This window comes from Notolepis coatsorum, assembly GCF_963971535.1.
Source record: "Notolepis coatsorum genome assembly, chromosome: 6".
NCBI lineage: Eukaryota > Metazoa > Chordata > Actinopteri > Aulopiformes > Paralepididae > Notolepis > Notolepis coatsorum.
In genome coordinates this window covers 2,203,795-2,223,447 of record NC_140170.1, presented here as the reverse complement: position 1 = coordinate 2,223,447, position 19,653 = coordinate 2,203,795, and the positions used below count along the sequence as shown (strand labels likewise).

Below are 19,653 nucleotides of genomic sequence, written 5' to 3'. Positions count from 1 at the left end.
CTGTAATCTGTGTTGCATGAACCTGACAAACTGAACTGTGTGTATTACAGTCATATTCCAACTTAACTGAATGCACACATGTGTGTGTGTGTGTGTGTGTGTGTGTGTGTGTGTGTGTGTGTGTGTGTGTGTGTGTGTGTGTGTGTGTGTGTGTGTGTGTGTGTGTGTGTGTGTGTGTGTGTGTGTGTGTGTGGACTACTGTACTATTACAGGTATTGAGATGAACAATGCAACTTCCTTATACAAAAAGAATTATAATAATAATAATAATTATGAATAATTAAATATAGATACTTGGCGTCACTCAAAGTATCGCGATACTACTACGTATCGATTTTTTCCCCCACCCCTAATGTACGCATGTAACTAGACACTTAACCCCTTGCACCTCCGCCGTCGGTGTGTGAATGTGTGAGTGAATGTGAGGAACAGATTGTAAAGCGCTGAGATAGAGATATATAAATACACCATTTACCATTTAAGAGGGATGTGCGAAAAGACTCATTTCGATCGCCTCGTGTACCTTGACAATAAAGTCATCTTCTTCTTACATGATGATACTACTAGTATGATGACATCTCATGACACCAGACACCACTATGATGACATCTCATGACACCAGACACCACTATGATGACATCTCATGACACCAGACACCACTATGATGACATCTCATGACACCAGACACCACTATGATGACATCTCATGACACCAGACACCACTATTGTAACTGAGGGGTACAATTCCCTGACTGTATTGATAAGTATGGTATTATTAAACCACTACTGTCTATGTACTTTGAATACTGGCCACACAGTACATGATATAGATATGATGAACACTTTCCCACCTGATGAAACGAAGTCCACACAAATGTATAAATCGAATATTTTATATAGCAAAGGGTATATACAACGTTCACTTAATGACATTTATGATTTGAAATGCACTTGTAAGGCAAATGAGTATTCGTAGGTAAATCAACATTGAATGTCCAATCTCTGGTTACGCAGGGAGCAAGTATACAACCTGGTTCTTTAGGGAACTATAGCGATGGTACTTAAATGATTATAGCTGGATACACTAAAGGGGGGGGTCCCGCTGGTTGTAAGACAGTAGGGGGGGGGGTTAGGAGAGCCGCTGGCGGTATCCCATCTGGCCGACGATTTCTTGGGAGAATTCAGAGTGCTGAACACGGTGCCCACAGAACCTCGGTCCGCAGATGAATACAGCTGGGCCCTCTTGTAGACGGTAGCTGCCGGTCCACAACGAAGAGACGTGAGGCGACCTCACTCGGGGTAGAGCGCCGTCTCACCTGGACTCCTCTCGGGGGGGGTAGTTCCAACACTCAGCAGTGTTGGCTGTTATCCATGGCATAATCAAAGCACCCAAAGCACGTAGATAATCCAAGCCGCCGAAGGCTCGCCGCCGTCCGGGTAAAGTAATCCAATGTACAGGTCCACTCGTCCTGGCCCAGAGCTCCTCGGATGCAAGCACCACACGTGGTCTGCTCAGCCTGGTTAAGACTCTAGATAACGCCAGGAACGATGGGGGTACTGCTCACTTTATAACTCTAACCGAACGATGCACCATACATAATAGACTATTATTAACTTAATAGAAATACGTCCCACTCAACGGTATAGTGCCAAACTATGACAATTCAACTATTAATCCACACGATGTCTCAATGCCTATTCTGAGGCCAAGTAGGCCATACTGCACCACACGTGCGTCGTGGGTGAGGCTTCACGTCTGTTACTAGGTTGGAGGGTAAAGGACTAATGGACTAAAAGAAAGTTCTACTTTACTTGCGCCATATATATATGCGCTGTGAACAAATAGTACCATTCGTATTTCGCCAGACGTATTCCTACGCGGAACCGGGCTTGTAACGACATGTTCGTCGGCACGATTGAACTTGAACCAAGGGGCTTGGCTGCTGGCGCCAGGTTCTCGTCCAATGGTAGAATGAAACTATTATGGGCTGTTAGTAGACTAAAGGGATATTCAGTGTATATTGTACAAGGAATATACAGGGGATATCAAACGATATACAAATACTATTAAATATATATCCATAAATAAATATATATATTCGGTTTAATCTGATCCTTCACAACAACTATGATGACATCTCATGACACCAGACACCACTATGATGACATCTCATGACACCAGACACCACTATGACGACATCTCATGACACCAGACACCACTATGATGACATCTCATGACACCAGACACCACTATGACGACATCTCATGACACCAGACACCAGCTCCTCTTTCATTTTTTTTAAATTTTTTTTTATTGATATTTTTCCTCCGATTTTCTCCCATCCCAATGTTAGTCGTTATGCCAATTCCCAATCCCCTTCGCTGCGCACTTACCCCCCACAGTCGGTCTGGGAGAGTGGAGGCTATCACGTGCTTCCTCCGACACACGTCTAGCCAATCAACCGCTTCTTTTCACCTGGCAGCGCGGACTCTCACTGAGAGGGTGTAACGTGTGGAAGGATCACACTACCCCCCTTAGATCCGAACTGTAGGAGTCGCTGTTTACAAGGACCCGGACCCACCCCGCCAGCTTTCCCACCCTCTAATACTGCCAATTGTATTAGTGTGAACGGCCAGCCAAGCTGGTGACAACGCCGGAGCTGTGAGCTGGATTCGAACAGGCCAATCCAGCATCTCCGGTGTTGGTGACGAACGCAATCTCCGCTACGCCACCTGACCGCCTGCTCCTCTTTCATTTTTAAACTGCGCTGCTCGGCCCTTCAGATAATTGACGGGTGAAACGTTAACCCCGGCCGCCGACCTTACAATAACAAACCAGGAAGTTATTTTAGTCTCGCTCATGGAGGACACTGGACCTATTAAATGAGGTCGACAAGGATTCATCTGTAACGAGGGGAGGAGGAGGACGGGACTCGACACACACATACCTTGCGTCCCACGTCATTGTTGTGCAGGTTCATGAGCGTGCGGGCGTTCTGCTTGACCTCGCGGGCGTCCACGAACACCTTGGAGAAGCCCAGGCCGTAGCGGATGTCGGCCGAGCAGCCGCCCCACTTCCAGCCCTCCTCCTGGTTGTAGAAGCCCTGCTTCTCCGCGTCGCAGCCGCAGCCGCTCAGCGTGCCCTGGGTGCAGGCGGCCGTGATGGCGTGGGCCACGCCCGCCGCGATGATGGCGTAGGTGAACGCCGCCTCCTTGCTGCCTGGGGGACGGGGAGGGGGGGGCGGGGGGGGAGGGAACAAAGACATTTTTTTATTACAATTTGCCCGAGATCAGGATGCGCTGTCAAGCCTCCTCGCATACCTGGCATAGCTGCTTGGAAGAAGCGCGAGCCGAGCCAAGCGAGAATCCATTCATCACGCTGATTAATGGCGTGAGGAAGGTGAGGGTACCAGGAGGGCTTTCTGAAATTTAGACGTGTATTATTTCAATTTGCTGCATGAGAACATATCGGCTAAGGGAGAGGCGCTGGGGCCTCGTGGTCTCTGCTTTAAAGGAGCGCGCCGACTTTTTGGGAAATGTGCGTATTTGCCATCTACCCTGGAGTTAGAAAAGCAGATACAGTACATACCCTTGTCTTCTCTGTGCAGTGCGGCTTTTCCCTAAGCCTAATGCATGCACAGAGAAGGAAGGGGTATGTATCTGCTTGTCTAACTCCAGGGTAGATGGCAAATAAGTTAATTTCCCAAAAAGTTGGCGTGTTCCTTCCTTTAACTCTTTCTGTGCCATACCCGAGAAAAGTCGGGTTATCTCACCAATCACCATGCGTTGAGTGCCAAAACCCGAGATTTCTCGGGTTTTGATCCTTTGATATTTTCCCTGGAGCGTAACAGACAGAATCATTTTGTATAAAAGTATTCTGTATGACAACTAATAAATAAACGTTTTTATTTTTTTTTATTATCTTTTTCCCCCTCCTTTTTTCCGATTTTTCTCCCATCCCACTGTTAGTCGTTATGCCAATTCCCAACCCCCTTCCTGGTTGTTGCGCACTTTCCCCTACTGTTGGTCCGAGAGGCCGGAGACTGTCACATGCTTTCCTCCGACGCATGTGCAGCCAGCCGGCAGCCAGCCTGGGCGCGCAGATTCTCACTGGGAGAGTGTAACGTGTGGGAGGCCGCACTACCTCTCACCAGATCCTACCTTCGCTGAGCAGGTGCCCCGACCGAACTGTAGGGGTCGCTGTCCACAACGCCCAGGACCCACCCACGGCTCCCCTCCCCCTAACTCAGCCAAACGAGTTAGTATAGCGATCAGCCCGAGCCAAGGCAATGCTGACTCTCCGGGAGTCGAGACCGCAGCCTCTTGCATTGGTGACGAGCACAATCTCCGCTACGCCACCTGACTGCTAATAAAGAAACTTGAACTTGAACTTTGATCCCCGTTCTATACGGTCAGCCGGAGCCCTCTAGGTGTCCCTGATTAATCTGCATTTTAAAGAAAAATCTAGATCGATTGATCGCATGCTATACTCGAGTGATCGTGTATTACTCGAAAAGGGAAAAAAAACTTTAAAAAAAACATACATATATATATATATATATTTTTTTTTTCTTTTTTTTTTTTTTTTTCTTTTTTTTTTCATTCACGTATATGTTTAAGGAAACCAACAAACAGTTATAATCTTACACATACATGTGAAACAAATATGTAAGAAAAAAATAAAAAAATAAAAAAAAACATTTATATTTACATAAAAATTATTAATAATTTAAGATCGATTTTTCTCATAGCTACAAGTAATCGATTAACGCCCATCCCTAGACTAGTGTACCGAACGAATACAACGGTATGTTAACCACTAACGACCGCCCACCGGGGGCTGTTTTTTTTTCACAATCTAATACAATAATAATAATAAAAAAGAAAATGTACAAGTTGATTATTAATTTCAATATAGAATATTCGTTGACAGCCCTACAAGTACAATTAGTTACTGCACACTACATCACCCCTGAGTGGAACATGGAAAGCCAAACTTTCCCCCACTGTACCGAAAACCCGTACCGAACCTTGACTTCAAAACCGAGGTACGTACCGTACCGTGGTTTTTGTGTACCGTTACACCCCTAATATATATATATATTACAGCATTATTGTACATGCTATCATACAGAGTTATATGGGTTATATGGAGGTGTATAAATAGGTATATAGGGGCGGCTACGTGGCGTAGTAGGCAAGGCGCTCGCCACGAATGCGGAGACGCTGGGATCGCCTGTTCGATCCCAGCGCTCCACATTGCTTTACAGTAATACACATTGGCCGTATTACGGGGAGGGAAACTGAAGGGTGGGGATCGGGCGTTGTGGACAGCGACTCCTACAGGTCGGTTGGTGCGCCTGCGCAGTAGAATCAGGAAGTGTCGGGGGCAGCGTGAGCCTCCCACGCGTTACTCCTCGCCACTGAGAGATCGAGCTGCGCAGGTGAAAAGATGCGACTGCTGTTACCTCAAGTACCGGAGGGGACTTGTGCTATGTATGACTTAGTCCACATTGCAGCCGGCTTGTGGGAGGCAAGAAACAGCGTTCGTGACAGGGGAGGGTTGAATTGGATGATACGAAATTGGGATGGGAGAAAATATAGAAAATGGGAGAAAAAGTGGATAAAAAAAAATTGGTATATAGAAGGATTATATGCAGGTATATTCAGACATATATGGATATAATATGGTAAATATAAATATATATAAATGTTTATATAGGCAGGGTATATACAGTACTATTGTACATGCTATCATACAGAGTTATCTAATTTCGATTTCATTAGAGAGAGATCCAGTTGTATGCTAGCCTAGCTTAGCACAATACATGGAAGCAGGGGGATCTATTAGCCTAGCTTAACACAATAACTGGAAGCAGGGGGAATCTATTAGCCTAGCTTAACACAAGAACTGGCAGCAGGGGGGATCTATTAGCCTAGCTTAACACAAGAACTGGCAGCAGGGGGGATCTATTAGCCTAGCTTAACACAATAACTGGCAGCAGGGGGGATCTATTAGCCTAGCTCAATAGTCAAAAGTACAGAAATAAACTTTCCAACAACAGCGAAATCAATCGAAATCAATCTTCTTGTCTGACTCTTTGGAAGATGTTGGGAGTGTTCCTTAAAGTGTAATTCGGGGTAACCATTAGGCTAACCATTCGGGGTAACCATTAGGCTAACCATTCGGGGTAACCATTAGGCTAACCATTAGGGGTAACCATTAGGCTAACCATTCGGGGTAACCATTAGGCTAACCATTAGGGGTAACCATTAGGCTAACCATTCGGGGTAACCATTAGGCTAACCATTCAGGGGTAACCATTAGGCTAACCATTCGGGGTAACCATTAGGCTAACCATTCGGGGTAACCATGAGTTTCTAACTCCAGGAGAATAATTTCAACAGAAATAGTAAGTGGTGCATTTATATAACAGCTTTAATCCAAAGCGCTTTACAATTTATGCCTCACATTCACCCACTCACACACAAATTGCATACATATACAAGGTGCAAACCAGCTCATTGGGAGCAGTGAAGGGGTTAAGTGCCTTGCTCAAGGACATTTCGACACGCTGCCGGGAAGGGGAGTGGGAATCAAACCAGGAACCATCCGATTAGCAGACGACCGCTCCACCTCCCGTCCCGAGCCACTGTCGCCCCTCAATAATCCATCTATTGAACGCACACAATGGCCAGAGGTATTTTGAAAAGAGAGAGAGGAGATGTTTAGACGTCGGCCTGGCCCCCGTCCCGGCGCCCAGCCTCAGGACGTGAATCTGGGAGGCACACAGACCCTCCCTAGATGATGCTGCCAGGGTGGATTTCCATGCCATAAATCTGAGTGATTCACACAGCATTCTTAATTAAAATGAAGATAATTCCTCTTGGAGCGCATTAGAAAGGAATCCCGACATGTTCACAAGTACCCAGGCGCTGCTGAAGAAAACAAAATGAAATAAGATAAAAGATAAAGGTTTTTTATTAAAAAAAAATGTACTCACTTATTAATTCCTACAAATGAGCAGTGCATGTGTTGACCTTGCTGAAACAAATGGGTATATGTGTGTGTTGGTTATCAAGACTGTTGGCTTGCAAGCGCTAATAAATGTAGATTTGCTACTCCTACCAAGATCAGTATGACCTACGCCACCCAGAAGCTCAAACGTCATTCTGAATATTACATCACTGATGCTTGAACTGTGTGAACTTAGTGAAACAACGTGGCAAACGTACAAAACGCTGCCACCATGTAACATCTCCAGTCTCTCTTTCTTCATCTTTCTTTTCTGTTCTCCGAGCTGTTAACAGACTGTTACCTGGCTTAGCTAGTGAGCTGTACCCAGCATGCCGTTCAGCGGTGTAACAGTTAATAGGGGCCCCTCTCAATACACTACACAGTGTAGGTGCCGGTAAAAACCAGGGAACATATATTCTTTTGACACAAAACGATATCTGCATACTATTCGATTCGATTTTAATATTCAAAAATCAATGCCCAATCCCTAATGTAAACATTGAACGACGGTTCATTTTGGTAAGTCGGGTGAATATTGATCAGGACACGTGCCAAAAAGGACACACCTGATCATCACAGCCTCAAATTATGTTTTGTATCAGTTATCAGCCTTTTAACTGTAATCTGTCTGTTCTGCTTCTGCTGACATTGTATTTGGTGTATTTGGTTGTAACCCTGTAGCACTTTTGGATCCTAGTGAACTAAAGGGTGCAATACAAATACAATTATTATTATTATTATTTGTTTGTTTGACGTGTGTTTTAATTATTTATTTCCCTTACCTCTGTGATGTATGTATCGTCTGTCTCTTTTCTATTCTATTTAATTTTTTTCTTTCCCCGTTACCCTTCGAGTCTTGTCCTCTCGCCAGGCCGTCATTCTAAATAAGAATTTGTTCCTAATTGACCTGCCTGCCTGGTTAAATAAAGGTTGAATGAATAAATTAAATAAAGATCAGAGTTCCAGTCTGTTGCGGGAGTACAATGGGTGCAGGGAGGCTGTACTGTGTCATGCTGACCTGTCCACCTCCTAATAGACAGTCTCCTCCCCACCGCATGTATATCTCTCTCCCACCCACCCACCCCCTCTTAATGTACAGTCCCCTCCCCATCATATGTATATACTCTCTGTCAGGATCTAGGGGTAACAGTACTGTATATTTGAATACCGTTTATGTCACAAATGTATCAGTACTAAATACCTATATGTCCCTATGCCATAAATGTCATGTATGTTGTGTATGTCATAAATGTCTATATGAATTGAAAATGGGGGACCCTGATGGAAACAAGACAAACGTCTTTCTCTGGTCCCCTGAGCCGTACTGTATTGTACCCATTCTGCAATCTGTTAAATAAAGTTTTCATTCATTCATTCATTCATGCTGGCACAATGCAGAGACACGCTGTAGTAGATCCTTAAATGTGTTGATAGGCTGAATACCAAGCGGGGGGCCATAAGAAACTAAACTAAGAGATAAGCCTGGGGGTTCATATACATCCGGTCCGCTCTCACGATTAGGCAACACCGTTTCTCTTCCTGGGTCCGACTGTGTTCATTGAGATCTGACAAAAAAAAATAATACGTCTTCTTGATACGACAAGTGTTTTATGACTTCTCTCTGAAGCCGTGGGTGAACATGAGTCTACTACTTCCCCTGCCAAAAACTGCAAATACAAGAGGTAAACTTATAAACCTAGCTTAAACTACTTGTCTGGACATGAAGCATTGCTACTTTTCGGGGGGGAAAGGTTTGAATAATACATGAGGGTGGTTGAGCTGAACTGCCTCTTAAGGGGGAAAAGGGTTCTCCTAGATTAACAGGAACAGCCAGACGGTGATAGTGCGAAGATGCAGCACCAGGTAGCGATGTGTCATAAAACACAAAAATGTAGTGACATATAATTACCCACAATTGTGGAACAATTAATTTCAATGACTCATTCTGAGTAGACCATATACATGTAACTACGAGGTGATGCACCATCTCTGTAGATCCTTCCTGCGTGAGAACAGGACCTATCAGGATCTCTACTGACAGAACAGGATCTATTAGTGTCTCTACTGACAGAACAGGATCTATCAGTGTCTCTACTGACAGAACCGGATCTATCAGTGGCTCTACTGACAGAAACGGATCTATCAGTGTCTCTACTGACAGAACAGGATCTATTAGTGTTTCTACTGACAGAACCGGATCTATCTGTGTCTCTACTGACAGAACAGGATCTATTAGTGTTTCTACTGACAGAACCGGATCTATCTGTGCTTCTACTGGCAAACAGGATCTGTCAGTGTCTCAACGTATCTATTCTCATTTACCTCTACCACACATCAAGGTATTTTCTCTCTCTTTTTGACTGTGTGGGTAGCATCTAAATGTCTACTTTTACTTTTACTCCTAGTATATGTTCAGATTCAAATGTTATATTGCCTATATTTATTGAGAGTAACATATAACATAACTAGGGATGTTCGATATTGGCTTTTTTACCGATACCGATATACCGATATTGTCCAACTCTTAATTTCCGATACCGATATCAACCGATACCGATATATGCAGGGTTTCCCCCCCCAAAAAAACTGAATCATTTCAGGTAATTAACATTACATATCTCTTGTCGTGTAATTAACACAACATTATGCATACTTTGACAATAAGTAAAATAATCATTTGTTCTTACTTGCTTAGCCTGGGTAAATAAAGGTTAAATATATAAATGTAAAAATAATATTTAAAAAAATTTAAACCGATACCGATATTTTCCGATATCAAATTTGTATGCCAATATCGGCCGATAATATCGGACATCCCTAAACATAACATAACAGTCACAGTCACAGGAAGAAGATAGCAGAACCAAGATGGGAAAAGCTGAACTTGTGCAATGTTAGAATCCATATAGACTAGAGTAATAAAACAAGCTAAAACAAGGAGCTGGGAGAGGTACTATATTGTACTATATTGTACCGTGCAACTTAGCAATCAATCACTTTTGTTTATTATTTTTGCTACAGGACCGTACCATCAGAGAGACACCCCTACAGGACTGTACCATCAGACAGACACCCCTACAGGACCGTACCATCAGACAGACACCCCTACAGGACCGTACCATCAGACAGACACCCCTACAGGACCGTACCATCAGACAGACACCCCTACAGGACCGTACCATCAGACAGACACCCCTACAGGACCGTACCATCAGACAGACACCCCTACAGGACCGTACCATCAGACAGACACCCCTACAGGACCGTACCATCAGACAGACACCCCTACAGGACCGTACCATCAGACAAGACACCGCTACAGGACCGTACCATCATACAGACACCCCTACAGGACCGTACCATCAGACAGACACCCCTACAGGACCATACCATCAGACAGACACCTCTACAGGACCGTACCATCAGACAGACACCCCTACAGGACCCTACCATCAGACAGACACCCCTACAGGACCGTACCATCAGACAAGACACCGCTACAGGACCATACCATCAGACAGACACCCCTACAGGACCGTACCATCATACAGACACCCCTACAGGACCGTACCATCATACAGACACCCCTACCATCTCAACTTTGCAGACGTGCCTTGCAGTTCACCAGAATGCAGGAAATTAAGTGTTTGAAGTTCAAAGTTTCCAGGGGTTTCCCCCCCCCCCCTGTTTTAACCAAACCTACGCCCTTTGCTTAAAAGTGATGTGACTCTACTTTTCCAGCCTATCTGAACTTGAGATACTGGATGTGCAAATGATCTTTGTTTTAAAACTCTAAACACAATGGACTTGGCATTTCCACGGCAAAAACATTCATAATCAAAGTATTCTTCAAACAAGACTGTGTGTGTAACGACCTTTCATGAGACGTTCAAAGGAGAATGTATTTTCTCTCTCCCTCTCTCTCTCCCTCTCTCTCTCTCCCTCCCTCCCTCCCTCCCTCCCTCCCTCTCTCTCACTCTCTCTCCCTCTCTCCCTATCTCTCCCTCCCTCTCCATCTCTCCCTCCCTCCCTCTCTCTCTCTCTCTTCCTCCCCCTCTCTGCCTCTCTCTCTCTCCCTCCCCCTCTCTCTCCCTCTCTCTCCCTCCCTCTCCCCGCTCTCTCTCTCCCTCCCTCCCTCCCATTCTCTCTCTCCCTCCCTCTCCCTATCTCCCTCCCTCCCTCTCTCTCTCTCCCTCCCAATCTCTCCCTCCCTCCCTCTCTCTCCCACCCTCTCTCTCCCTCCCTCCCTTTCTCCCTCCCTCCCTCCCTCCCTCCCTCCCTCCCCCTCCCTCACCATCTCTCCCTCCCTCCCCCTCCCTCTCCATATCTCCCTCCCTCTCTCTCTATCCCTCCCTCCCTCCCCCCTCTCTCTCTCTCTTCCTCCCCCTCTCTCTCCCTCCCTCCCTCCCCCTCTCCCTCTCCCTCTCTCCCTCCCTCTCTCTCCCTCCCCCTCTCCCCCTCTCTCTCTCTCCCTCTCTCCCCCCCTCCCTCCCTCTCTCTAAATTTAACTTCAAAACGTCTGAGTGGTCTGTCAGTGAACAGGGCCCTGGGAAACCACACCAATGTGTTAAATATGATCCCCCGTTTATTTCCGCAATCCTGTCATTTGAGCATCATCCCCTCCAGCCTTGTTCCACAAACATCCCTGCCTCGTCTCCCACCAGGAGGGACCAGCTCTCACACTCTCAGTCTCCCACATCCACACGTACACACACTCACTTTAGATAAACAACTCACTGCAGCACCCACTTTACTCACTTTAGACACTTGAACACACTTTATATTTATTGGTAAAGAGATTTGCACTACAACGAACTCATACCTCATTGCACCTTACCCCAACGTGTACCTCATCCCATTTCTGCATTGTACTGTATATTGTATTGTAACTCAGTTACAAATTTGTTTCTACTCTGTATTGTATATTGTATATATGTATATTGAACACTTTTGTTTACACTTGTTACATACTTTTGACTTTCTATTTTATACTTTATCTATTTTTTATCTAGCACACTCTCAGGAGCAAAACAGAAGAAAAAAAAGCATTTCATATAAAAGTATTCTGTATTTCTGTATGACAACTAATAAAGAAACTTGAAACACCGGGACCAGCTCTCACTCTCTCACTCTCCCTCCAGGAGGAACCAGCTCTCACACTCTCACTCTCCCTCCAGGAGGAACCAGCTCTCACACTCTCACTCTCCCACCAGGAGGAGCAGCTCTCACTCTCTCACTCTCCCACCAGGAGGAACCAGCTCTCACACTCTCACTCTCCCACCAGGAGGACCAGCTCTCACTCTCTCACTCTCCCTCCAGGAGGAGCAGCTCTCACTCTCTCACTCTCCCACCAGGAGGAACCAGCTCTCACTCTCTCACTCTCCCACCAGGACCAGCTCTCACTCTCTCACTCTCCCACCAGGAGCAGCTCTCACTCTCTCACTCTCCCACCAGGAGCAGCTCTCACTCTCTCACTCTCCCACCAGGAGGAGCAGCTCTCACTCTCCCACCAGGAGCAGCTCTCACACTCTCACTCTCCCACCAGGAGCAGCTCTCACTCTCTCACTCTCCCGCCAGGAGGAACCAGCTCTCACTCTCTCACTCTCCCGCCAGGAGGAACCAGCTCTCACTCTCTCACTCTCCCACCAGGACCAGCTCTCACTCTCTCACTCTCCCGCCAGGAGGAACCAGCTCTCACTCTCTTACTCTCCCACCAGGACCAGCTCTCACTCTCTCACTCTCCCTCCAGGAGGACCAGCTCTCACTCTCTCACTCTCCATCTAGGACCAGCTCTCACTCTCTCTCTCCCACCAGGAGGACCAGCTATCACTCTCTCACTCTCCCACCAGGACCAGCTCTCACTCTCACTCTCCCGCCAGGAGGAACCAGCTCTCACTCTCTCACTCTCCCACCAGGAGGAACCAGCTCTCACTCTCTCACTCTCCCACCAGGAGGAGCAGCTCTCACTCTCTCACTCTCCCACCAGGAGGAACCAGCTCTCACTCTCTCACTCTCCCTCCAGGAGGAACCAGCTCTCACTCTCTCACTCTCCCTCCAGGAGGAACCAGCTCTCACTCTCTCACTCTCCCGCCAGGAGGACCAGCTCTCACTCTCTCACTCTCCCTCCAGGAGGAACCAGCTCTCACTCTCTCACTCTCCCGCCAGGAGGACCAGCTCTCACTCTCTCACTCTCCCTCCAGGAGGAACCAGCTCTCACTCTCTCACTCTCCCGCCAGGAGGACCAGCTCTCACTCTCTCACTCTCCCACCAGGAGGGACCAGGGCCCCGTTCCCCGTACCTGGATAACTGAGTTAGCCGGATAACTTTCGGTCAAGCCTGACTTAAGCCGGACCTTCCCATTCCCCGACGCGCGATTGTCTAAATCACCATGACAACAGATCAAAAAGTTTGAGCCTGGTCGAGAGCAGGGTTAAGTTCAAGTTAGCCGGATGAACCATGGCCACGCCCCCGCAAAGAAGTGACAGCTCGTTTCCTGAAATGATTCTCACAGTCTAGGATCTGCATTATACCATTCTGAATTACGTTTTTGTGCTCCATTCTTCCAGAGGGGGCTTTTGAAATGTAAAATAGACCCAAAATGCTGATACTAAATTCACGTTGTCCTAAATAATGCATGTTATATATACCGTGGCGCTCGCTAGGTGCGATGTACACATTATGTGGTTATTTTAACAACGCGCAGCATTGCAAATGTGAATCCCGCGGGGATATCCTTAATGATTGAAACCTATCGCTCGTTTGGCTCTGATTCCTTTCATATTCTCCGCTGTGGATGAGGAGCGAGGAAGGAGAGGAGCGCCTGGATTTTGTTTCATTCAAGCATAAAATTGAAGTGTCTATGCGTGGATTGTGGATTTTGTGTGATATTGTAACTGGGATTAAAATGTCTGATGAGATGCGCTGTTTGACGGATTTGAGAAATTGAATGAGCCGTTGACGTCACATTAATGCATTTGAGAATAAAGAGATAAAACTTCATTCAAAAGAAAGAATATTCTAAACACGGGTCTCTCGTTCATTAATGTATAAACAATGAATTTATCCCATCTGGCACAGTGGCCCAGCGGTAGTGCTCAATCCTGGCAACCGGGCGACCGGTGTTCGAAACCCCGCGTTTCCAATATAATTTTTTGGAATATAATATTAATGATTATACGCAAAAGTAGCCTAGTTTTAAGTTAAAATATTATAAATCTACATGCATTGAGGATGTCATTCTTTATATAGCTCTCAACGTGCACCAAATTGAATTATTCCTACATTGCAAAAAGAAGGAAAAGACTAGGATTCGAACCCCGGTCGTCTGCGTGAAAGTCAAAAGAAGAAACCGTTACACCACAGTGCAGATAAGTAAAAGATCCACCATACATCAATCAATGGGTAAGAGAGCCATATCCTTATTCTGTATAAGAGTTTAACTAATTATTTTCGCTAGCAAGATCTCATTTGATTATTCAATCCATAAACCTACTGCCAGCAGGCAAGTTTAAAGAAATATAATCTGATTGATTGAGGTAATGAGGGACTTAAAATTAGCCTATAGATAACGCATTTAACTTGTCGGCGAGGCGATTGAGCCGTACTGCAATCTGATAATAAAGTTTTAAATCAATTAATCAATCAATGCCGTTAGAAAATCAGGATCTCTGCTATCGATAAGTGCTGGCTTTTCAACTGAAGCGGCCGCGCGCACTTATCCTGGGTCTCAAGTCTGGTTCGAGTTAACGAGACTGAATCCACCTTCGAGGAACAGGAAAATCCCGGCTTCAAACATCGGGTTAACTGAATCTGGATAATAATAATAATAATAATAATAATTTTTTTTTTCATTTATTTGTATTCATCTAAAAATGTTTGGACCTTATGGTGTTCTTGTTCTGTTCTTGACTTATTGTTATGTTTTCTTCTTGACTTGTTTAAAGAAGATCTGTACGGCCCATGGGGACATTAACGTGTGTTGTCGGGCCCTATAAATAAATTTGATTTGATTTGATTTGATCGACTTAGTTGAACCAGGTATGGGAAATAGGGCCCAGCTCTAACTCTCTCACTCTCCCGCCAGGAGGAACCAGCTCTCACTCTCTCACTCTCCCACCAGGACCAGCTCTCACACTCTCACTCTCCCTCCAGGACCAGCTCTCACTCTCTCACTCTCCCTCCAGGACCAGCTCTCACTCTCTCACTCTCCCTCCAGGACCAGCTCTCACTCTCTCACTCTCCCTCCAGGACCAGCTCTCACTCTCTCACTCTCCCTCCAGGACCAGCTCTCACACTCTCACTCTCCCACCAGGACCAGCTCTCACACTCTCACTCTCCCTCCAGGACCAGCTCTCACTCTCTCACTCTCCCACCAGGAGGAACCAGCTCTCACACTCTCACTCTCCCTCCAGGAGGAGCAGCTCTCACTCTCTCACTCTCCCACCAGGACCAGCTCTCACTCTCTCACTCTCCCACCAGGAGGAACCAGCTCTCACACTCTCACTCTCCCACCAGGAGGAACCAGCTCTCACTCTCTCACTCTCCCACCAGGAGGAGGAACCAGCTCTCACTCTCTCACTCTCCCACCAGGAGGAACCAGCTCTCACTCTCTCACTCTCCCACCAGGAGGAACCAGCTCTCACTCTCTCCCTCTCCCACCAGGAGGAGGAACCAGCTCTCACTCTCTCACTCTCCCACCAGGAGGAACCAGCTCTCACTCTCTCACTCTCCCACCAGGAGGAACCAGCTCTCACTCTCTCCCTCTCCCACCAGGAGGAGGAACCAGCTCTCACTCTCTCACTCTCCCACCAGGAGGAACCAGCTCTCACTCTCTCACTCTCCCACCAGGAGGGACCAGCTCTCACACTCTCACTCTCCCACCAGGACCAGCTCTCACTCTCTCACTCTCCCACCAGGAGGAGGAGCAGCTCTCACTCTCTCACTCTCCCACCAGGAGGGACCAGCTCTCACACTCTCACTCTCCCACCAGGACCAGCTCTCACTCTCTCACTCCCACCAGGAGGGACCAGCTCTCACACTCTGTCTTCCACGAGGAGCAGAGGAACAAACGGACGAGTATAGCTAACTGTACATAGCCATTTTGTTATTTATATTTTATATAGTGTAATATTATCGGCATACTGTGCATCCTGTTGCTTGTTGACGTGTTGTTTTGTTTCCTTGTCTATCCGTTGGTTGTTGTTATTTTCTGTTCATTCTATACTTTAGCACGTTTCTTTGTTCTTAGCTATGTGAAGCACTTTGGTTGACAAGTGTCATGTCTAAATGTGCTATATAAATACATTTGATTGATTGATTGATTGATTGATTGATTGATTGATTGATTGATTGATTGATTGATTGATTGATTGATTGTTATCTGCACACTTTACTACAATTGTATTGTATATAGTCATCTTGCTGTTATTTTAACTTATTTTATTCTATGCTATTTTTATTTCATTTAATTCTATATTATATTGGATGCTGCTACGGTCGAGGAACCACAACGAAGCGAATTTCACTATTTTTTTTTGCTGTAAAATGTACCGAATGACGTGACAATAAAAGGAATCTGAGGAATCTGAATCTGAGTTATGAATCGATGAATCTAAAACATGCTCTTAAAAATGAGCAACAGAAAAATAGCAGGCTGTCGCACAAATACATATTTGTCCCCAATATATCAAGTGATGATATGAAACTGGCACCGTTAAACGTCCAATTATTCCAATTATCCAATTATTACAGTTTTCAACGTTTCCATCGTTGGCTCCTGCAGAGAAACGTGCGAGGAGGTGGTTCGCAAAGAAGAACGCCGTTATTCTAGTCAAACTGCTATGAGTCAAACGATCACTTCGCACAAAACAAACGGAAACATCTAAAAAAGAAAAAAAGAAATCCTATGCATACCTTAGCAACCAGGCGTGAGAGATGAGGCTGCATCACCACCACCACTCCGGTTCGAGGATGTTCCGTGAGCTTGACATGTTTCAACATAGCCGAGAACATTTTTATAGATTTATAGTACCTTGCAAGAACGCTTCTAGATTTCTGCAGGCCTTGTATCTCAGCCGACCACCTTAGATTTCTGCAGGCCTTGTATCTCAGCCGACCACCTTAGATTTATGCAGGCCTTGTATCTCAGCCGACCACCTTAGATTTATGCAGGCCTTGTATCTCAGCCGACCACCTTAGATTTATGCAGGCCTTGTATCTCAGCCGACCACCTTAGATTTCTGCAGGCCTTGTATCTCAGCCGACCACCTTAGATTTCTGCAGGCCTTGTATCTCAGCCGACCACCTTAGATTTATGCAGGCCTTGTATCTCAGCCGACCACCTTAGATTTATGCAGGCCTTGTATCTCAGCCGACCACCTTAGATTTATGCAGGCCTTGTATCTCAGCCGACCACCTTAGATTTATGCAGGCCTTGTATCTCAGCCGACCACCTTAGATTTATGCAGGCCTTGTATCTCAGCCGACCACCTTAGATTTATGCAGGCCTTGTATCTCAGCCGACCACCTTAGATTTATGCAGGCCTTGTATCTCAGCCGACCACCTTAGATTTATGCAGGCCTGTATCACTGCACTAGATGCCTGCAGACCTGTATCAATGCACTAAAGCCACCACCACCACCACCACCACCACACCACCACCACCACCACCACCACCACAGTCCCAGCAGCAGTTTCAACGTCATCCTATCAAACTAAAACTGTAACGTACCCACTTTCAGTTCTTTTCCAAACACCGTCCTCTCGCCGAGCGCAGAGCAGTTCCACCGGCCGCTCTTGAACTGAAACTGGCACTCGTTGATGCCCATCTGAGCGCCCTCTCCGATCACGATGATGGCGTCGGGGCGGCTCTGGCAGATAGTCCTCTGACGGGGGGCCAGGCCGGGGATCTTGTTACAGATGATGCTCGCGCCCAACGCCACGACCGACGACAGGCCCCTGGAGTTAGAGAGAGAGGGAGGGGGGGGGGGAGAGAGAGAGGGGAGGGGAGGGGGGGAGAGAGAGAGAGAGAGGGAGAGAGAGAGAGAGAGAGAGAGAGAGAGAGAGAGAGAGAGAGAGAGAGAGAGAGAGAGAGAGAGGGGGAGAGAGAAAGAAAGAAAACAATTAGTAACTAAATATGACGTGAGCCCTTTGCTGATTATATGAAAACCATCCAGGCAATTTACAGCATTTATCAATGCAATTTATTTAGGCACCGGACTGTATAAAATCCTTGTATATCTTCCTGTACATTGTATACTGCACTTTTTTACTGTATATTTTCGGACAGTATATTTTAGAATGTATATACATATTTTAGAATATGTACTGTATATCTTTGACCGTGTATTCTTATTTTTGAACAACCTAAATGTTTATTGTGAGCGATCTGTGTTGCTGAATTTCCCTCTGGATTAATTTAGCACTTATATTCTAATTCTATTATATTCTATACAGATAAACCCGTGTCTTGCGGCTATAATACGACTAGGCCTACATTAAATCTACTTCATACAATTGTAAAATAGGTCTACTGGTTTTCTCCCCCTCCAAAGTGGGCAATTAGACTTCAATTAATGTATGAGAAATATCCATGAGCATTAATAACCTTCCCATCGGTCGATACAGAAGGTCCATTAGTGAAGGCAGGCATGCTTACCCAATTTTCAAATATACAATCCCAAGGCACAGAAAGAAATGGAAAATCCATCGTCGTGTCTTCCTACTCATGGTGACTCCTCCAGGCCAGCGGGGGTTTGTTGTAAAAAAAAATTAAATTAAAACTCTGGGACTATAATAATACGAGCTACAGTTTAGATTCTAAGACGTGATGAACTCGCGGGAACTCCAGGTGTTGTGAGAGCAGTAGACAGATGTGACGGTCTGACTGAGGGGGAGAAGTGCTCTTGAAGAAGGAGAGCTCCTGCAAGGAAAACGCCTCCAGAGATCCTCGGGTGGGATGTTTTGGGTTTCGGTTTGTGCAGCATTGGATCCGTTTATAGTCCAGGTGAGCGGTCTCTGTGTGACCCTCTCTGCTCCTCTGTGGCCCTATGGGCTCCTCTGTGACCCTCTCTGCTCCTCTGTGGCCCTCTCTGCTCCTCTGTGGCCCTCTCTGCTCCTCTGTGCCCCTCTCTGCTCCTCTGTGCCCCTCTCTGCTCCTCTGTGGCCCTATGGGCTCCTCTGTGACCCTCTCTGCTCCTCTGTGCCCCTCTCTGCTCCTCTGTGGCCCTATGGGCTCCTCTGTGACCCTCTCTGCTCCTCTGTGCCCCTCTCTGCTCCTCTGTGGCCCTCTCTGCTCCTCTGTGCCCCTCTCTGCTCCTCTCTGACCCTCTCTGCTCCTCTGTGGCCCTCTCTGCTCCTCTGTGACCCTCTCTGATCCTCTGTGGCCCTTTGGGCTCCTCTCTGCTCCTCTCTGCTCCTCTCTGCTCCTCTCTGCTCCTCTGTGCTCCTCTCTGCGCTCCTCTGCTCCTCTGCTCCTCTCTGCTCCTCTCTGCTCCTCTCTCCTCCTCTCTGCTCCTCTCTGCTCCTCTCTACTCCTCTCTGCTCCTCTCTACTCCTCTCTGCTCCTCTCTCCTCCTCTCTGCTCCTCTCTGCTCCTCTCTACTCCTCTCTGCTCCTCTCTCCTCCTCTCTGCTCCT

General features: G+C 46.4%; 1 protein-coding gene across 1 annotated transcript in view; it reads right to left on the bottom strand.

The window, feature by feature from the left end:
- The window catches only part of wnt7aa (wingless-type MMTV integration site family, member 7Aa), a 32,306-nt gene extending 13,261 nt beyond the window's left edge, over positions 1 to 19,045 (bottom strand). Inside the window, exons 1-3 of the mRNA XM_084317572.1 lie at positions 18,675 to 19,045; positions 17,748 to 17,974; positions 2,948 to 3,219 (exon numbers count right to left, since the gene is read on the bottom strand). Of these exons, the coding sequence (XP_084173698.1) occupies positions 2,948 to 3,219; positions 17,748 to 17,974; positions 18,675 to 18,745 (570 nt within the window). The 5' untranslated portion in view covers positions 18,746 to 19,045. The remainder of the gene's footprint in view (positions 1 to 2,947; positions 3,220 to 17,747; positions 17,975 to 18,674) is intronic.
- Positions 19,046 to 19,653: the final 608 nt, after the last annotated feature.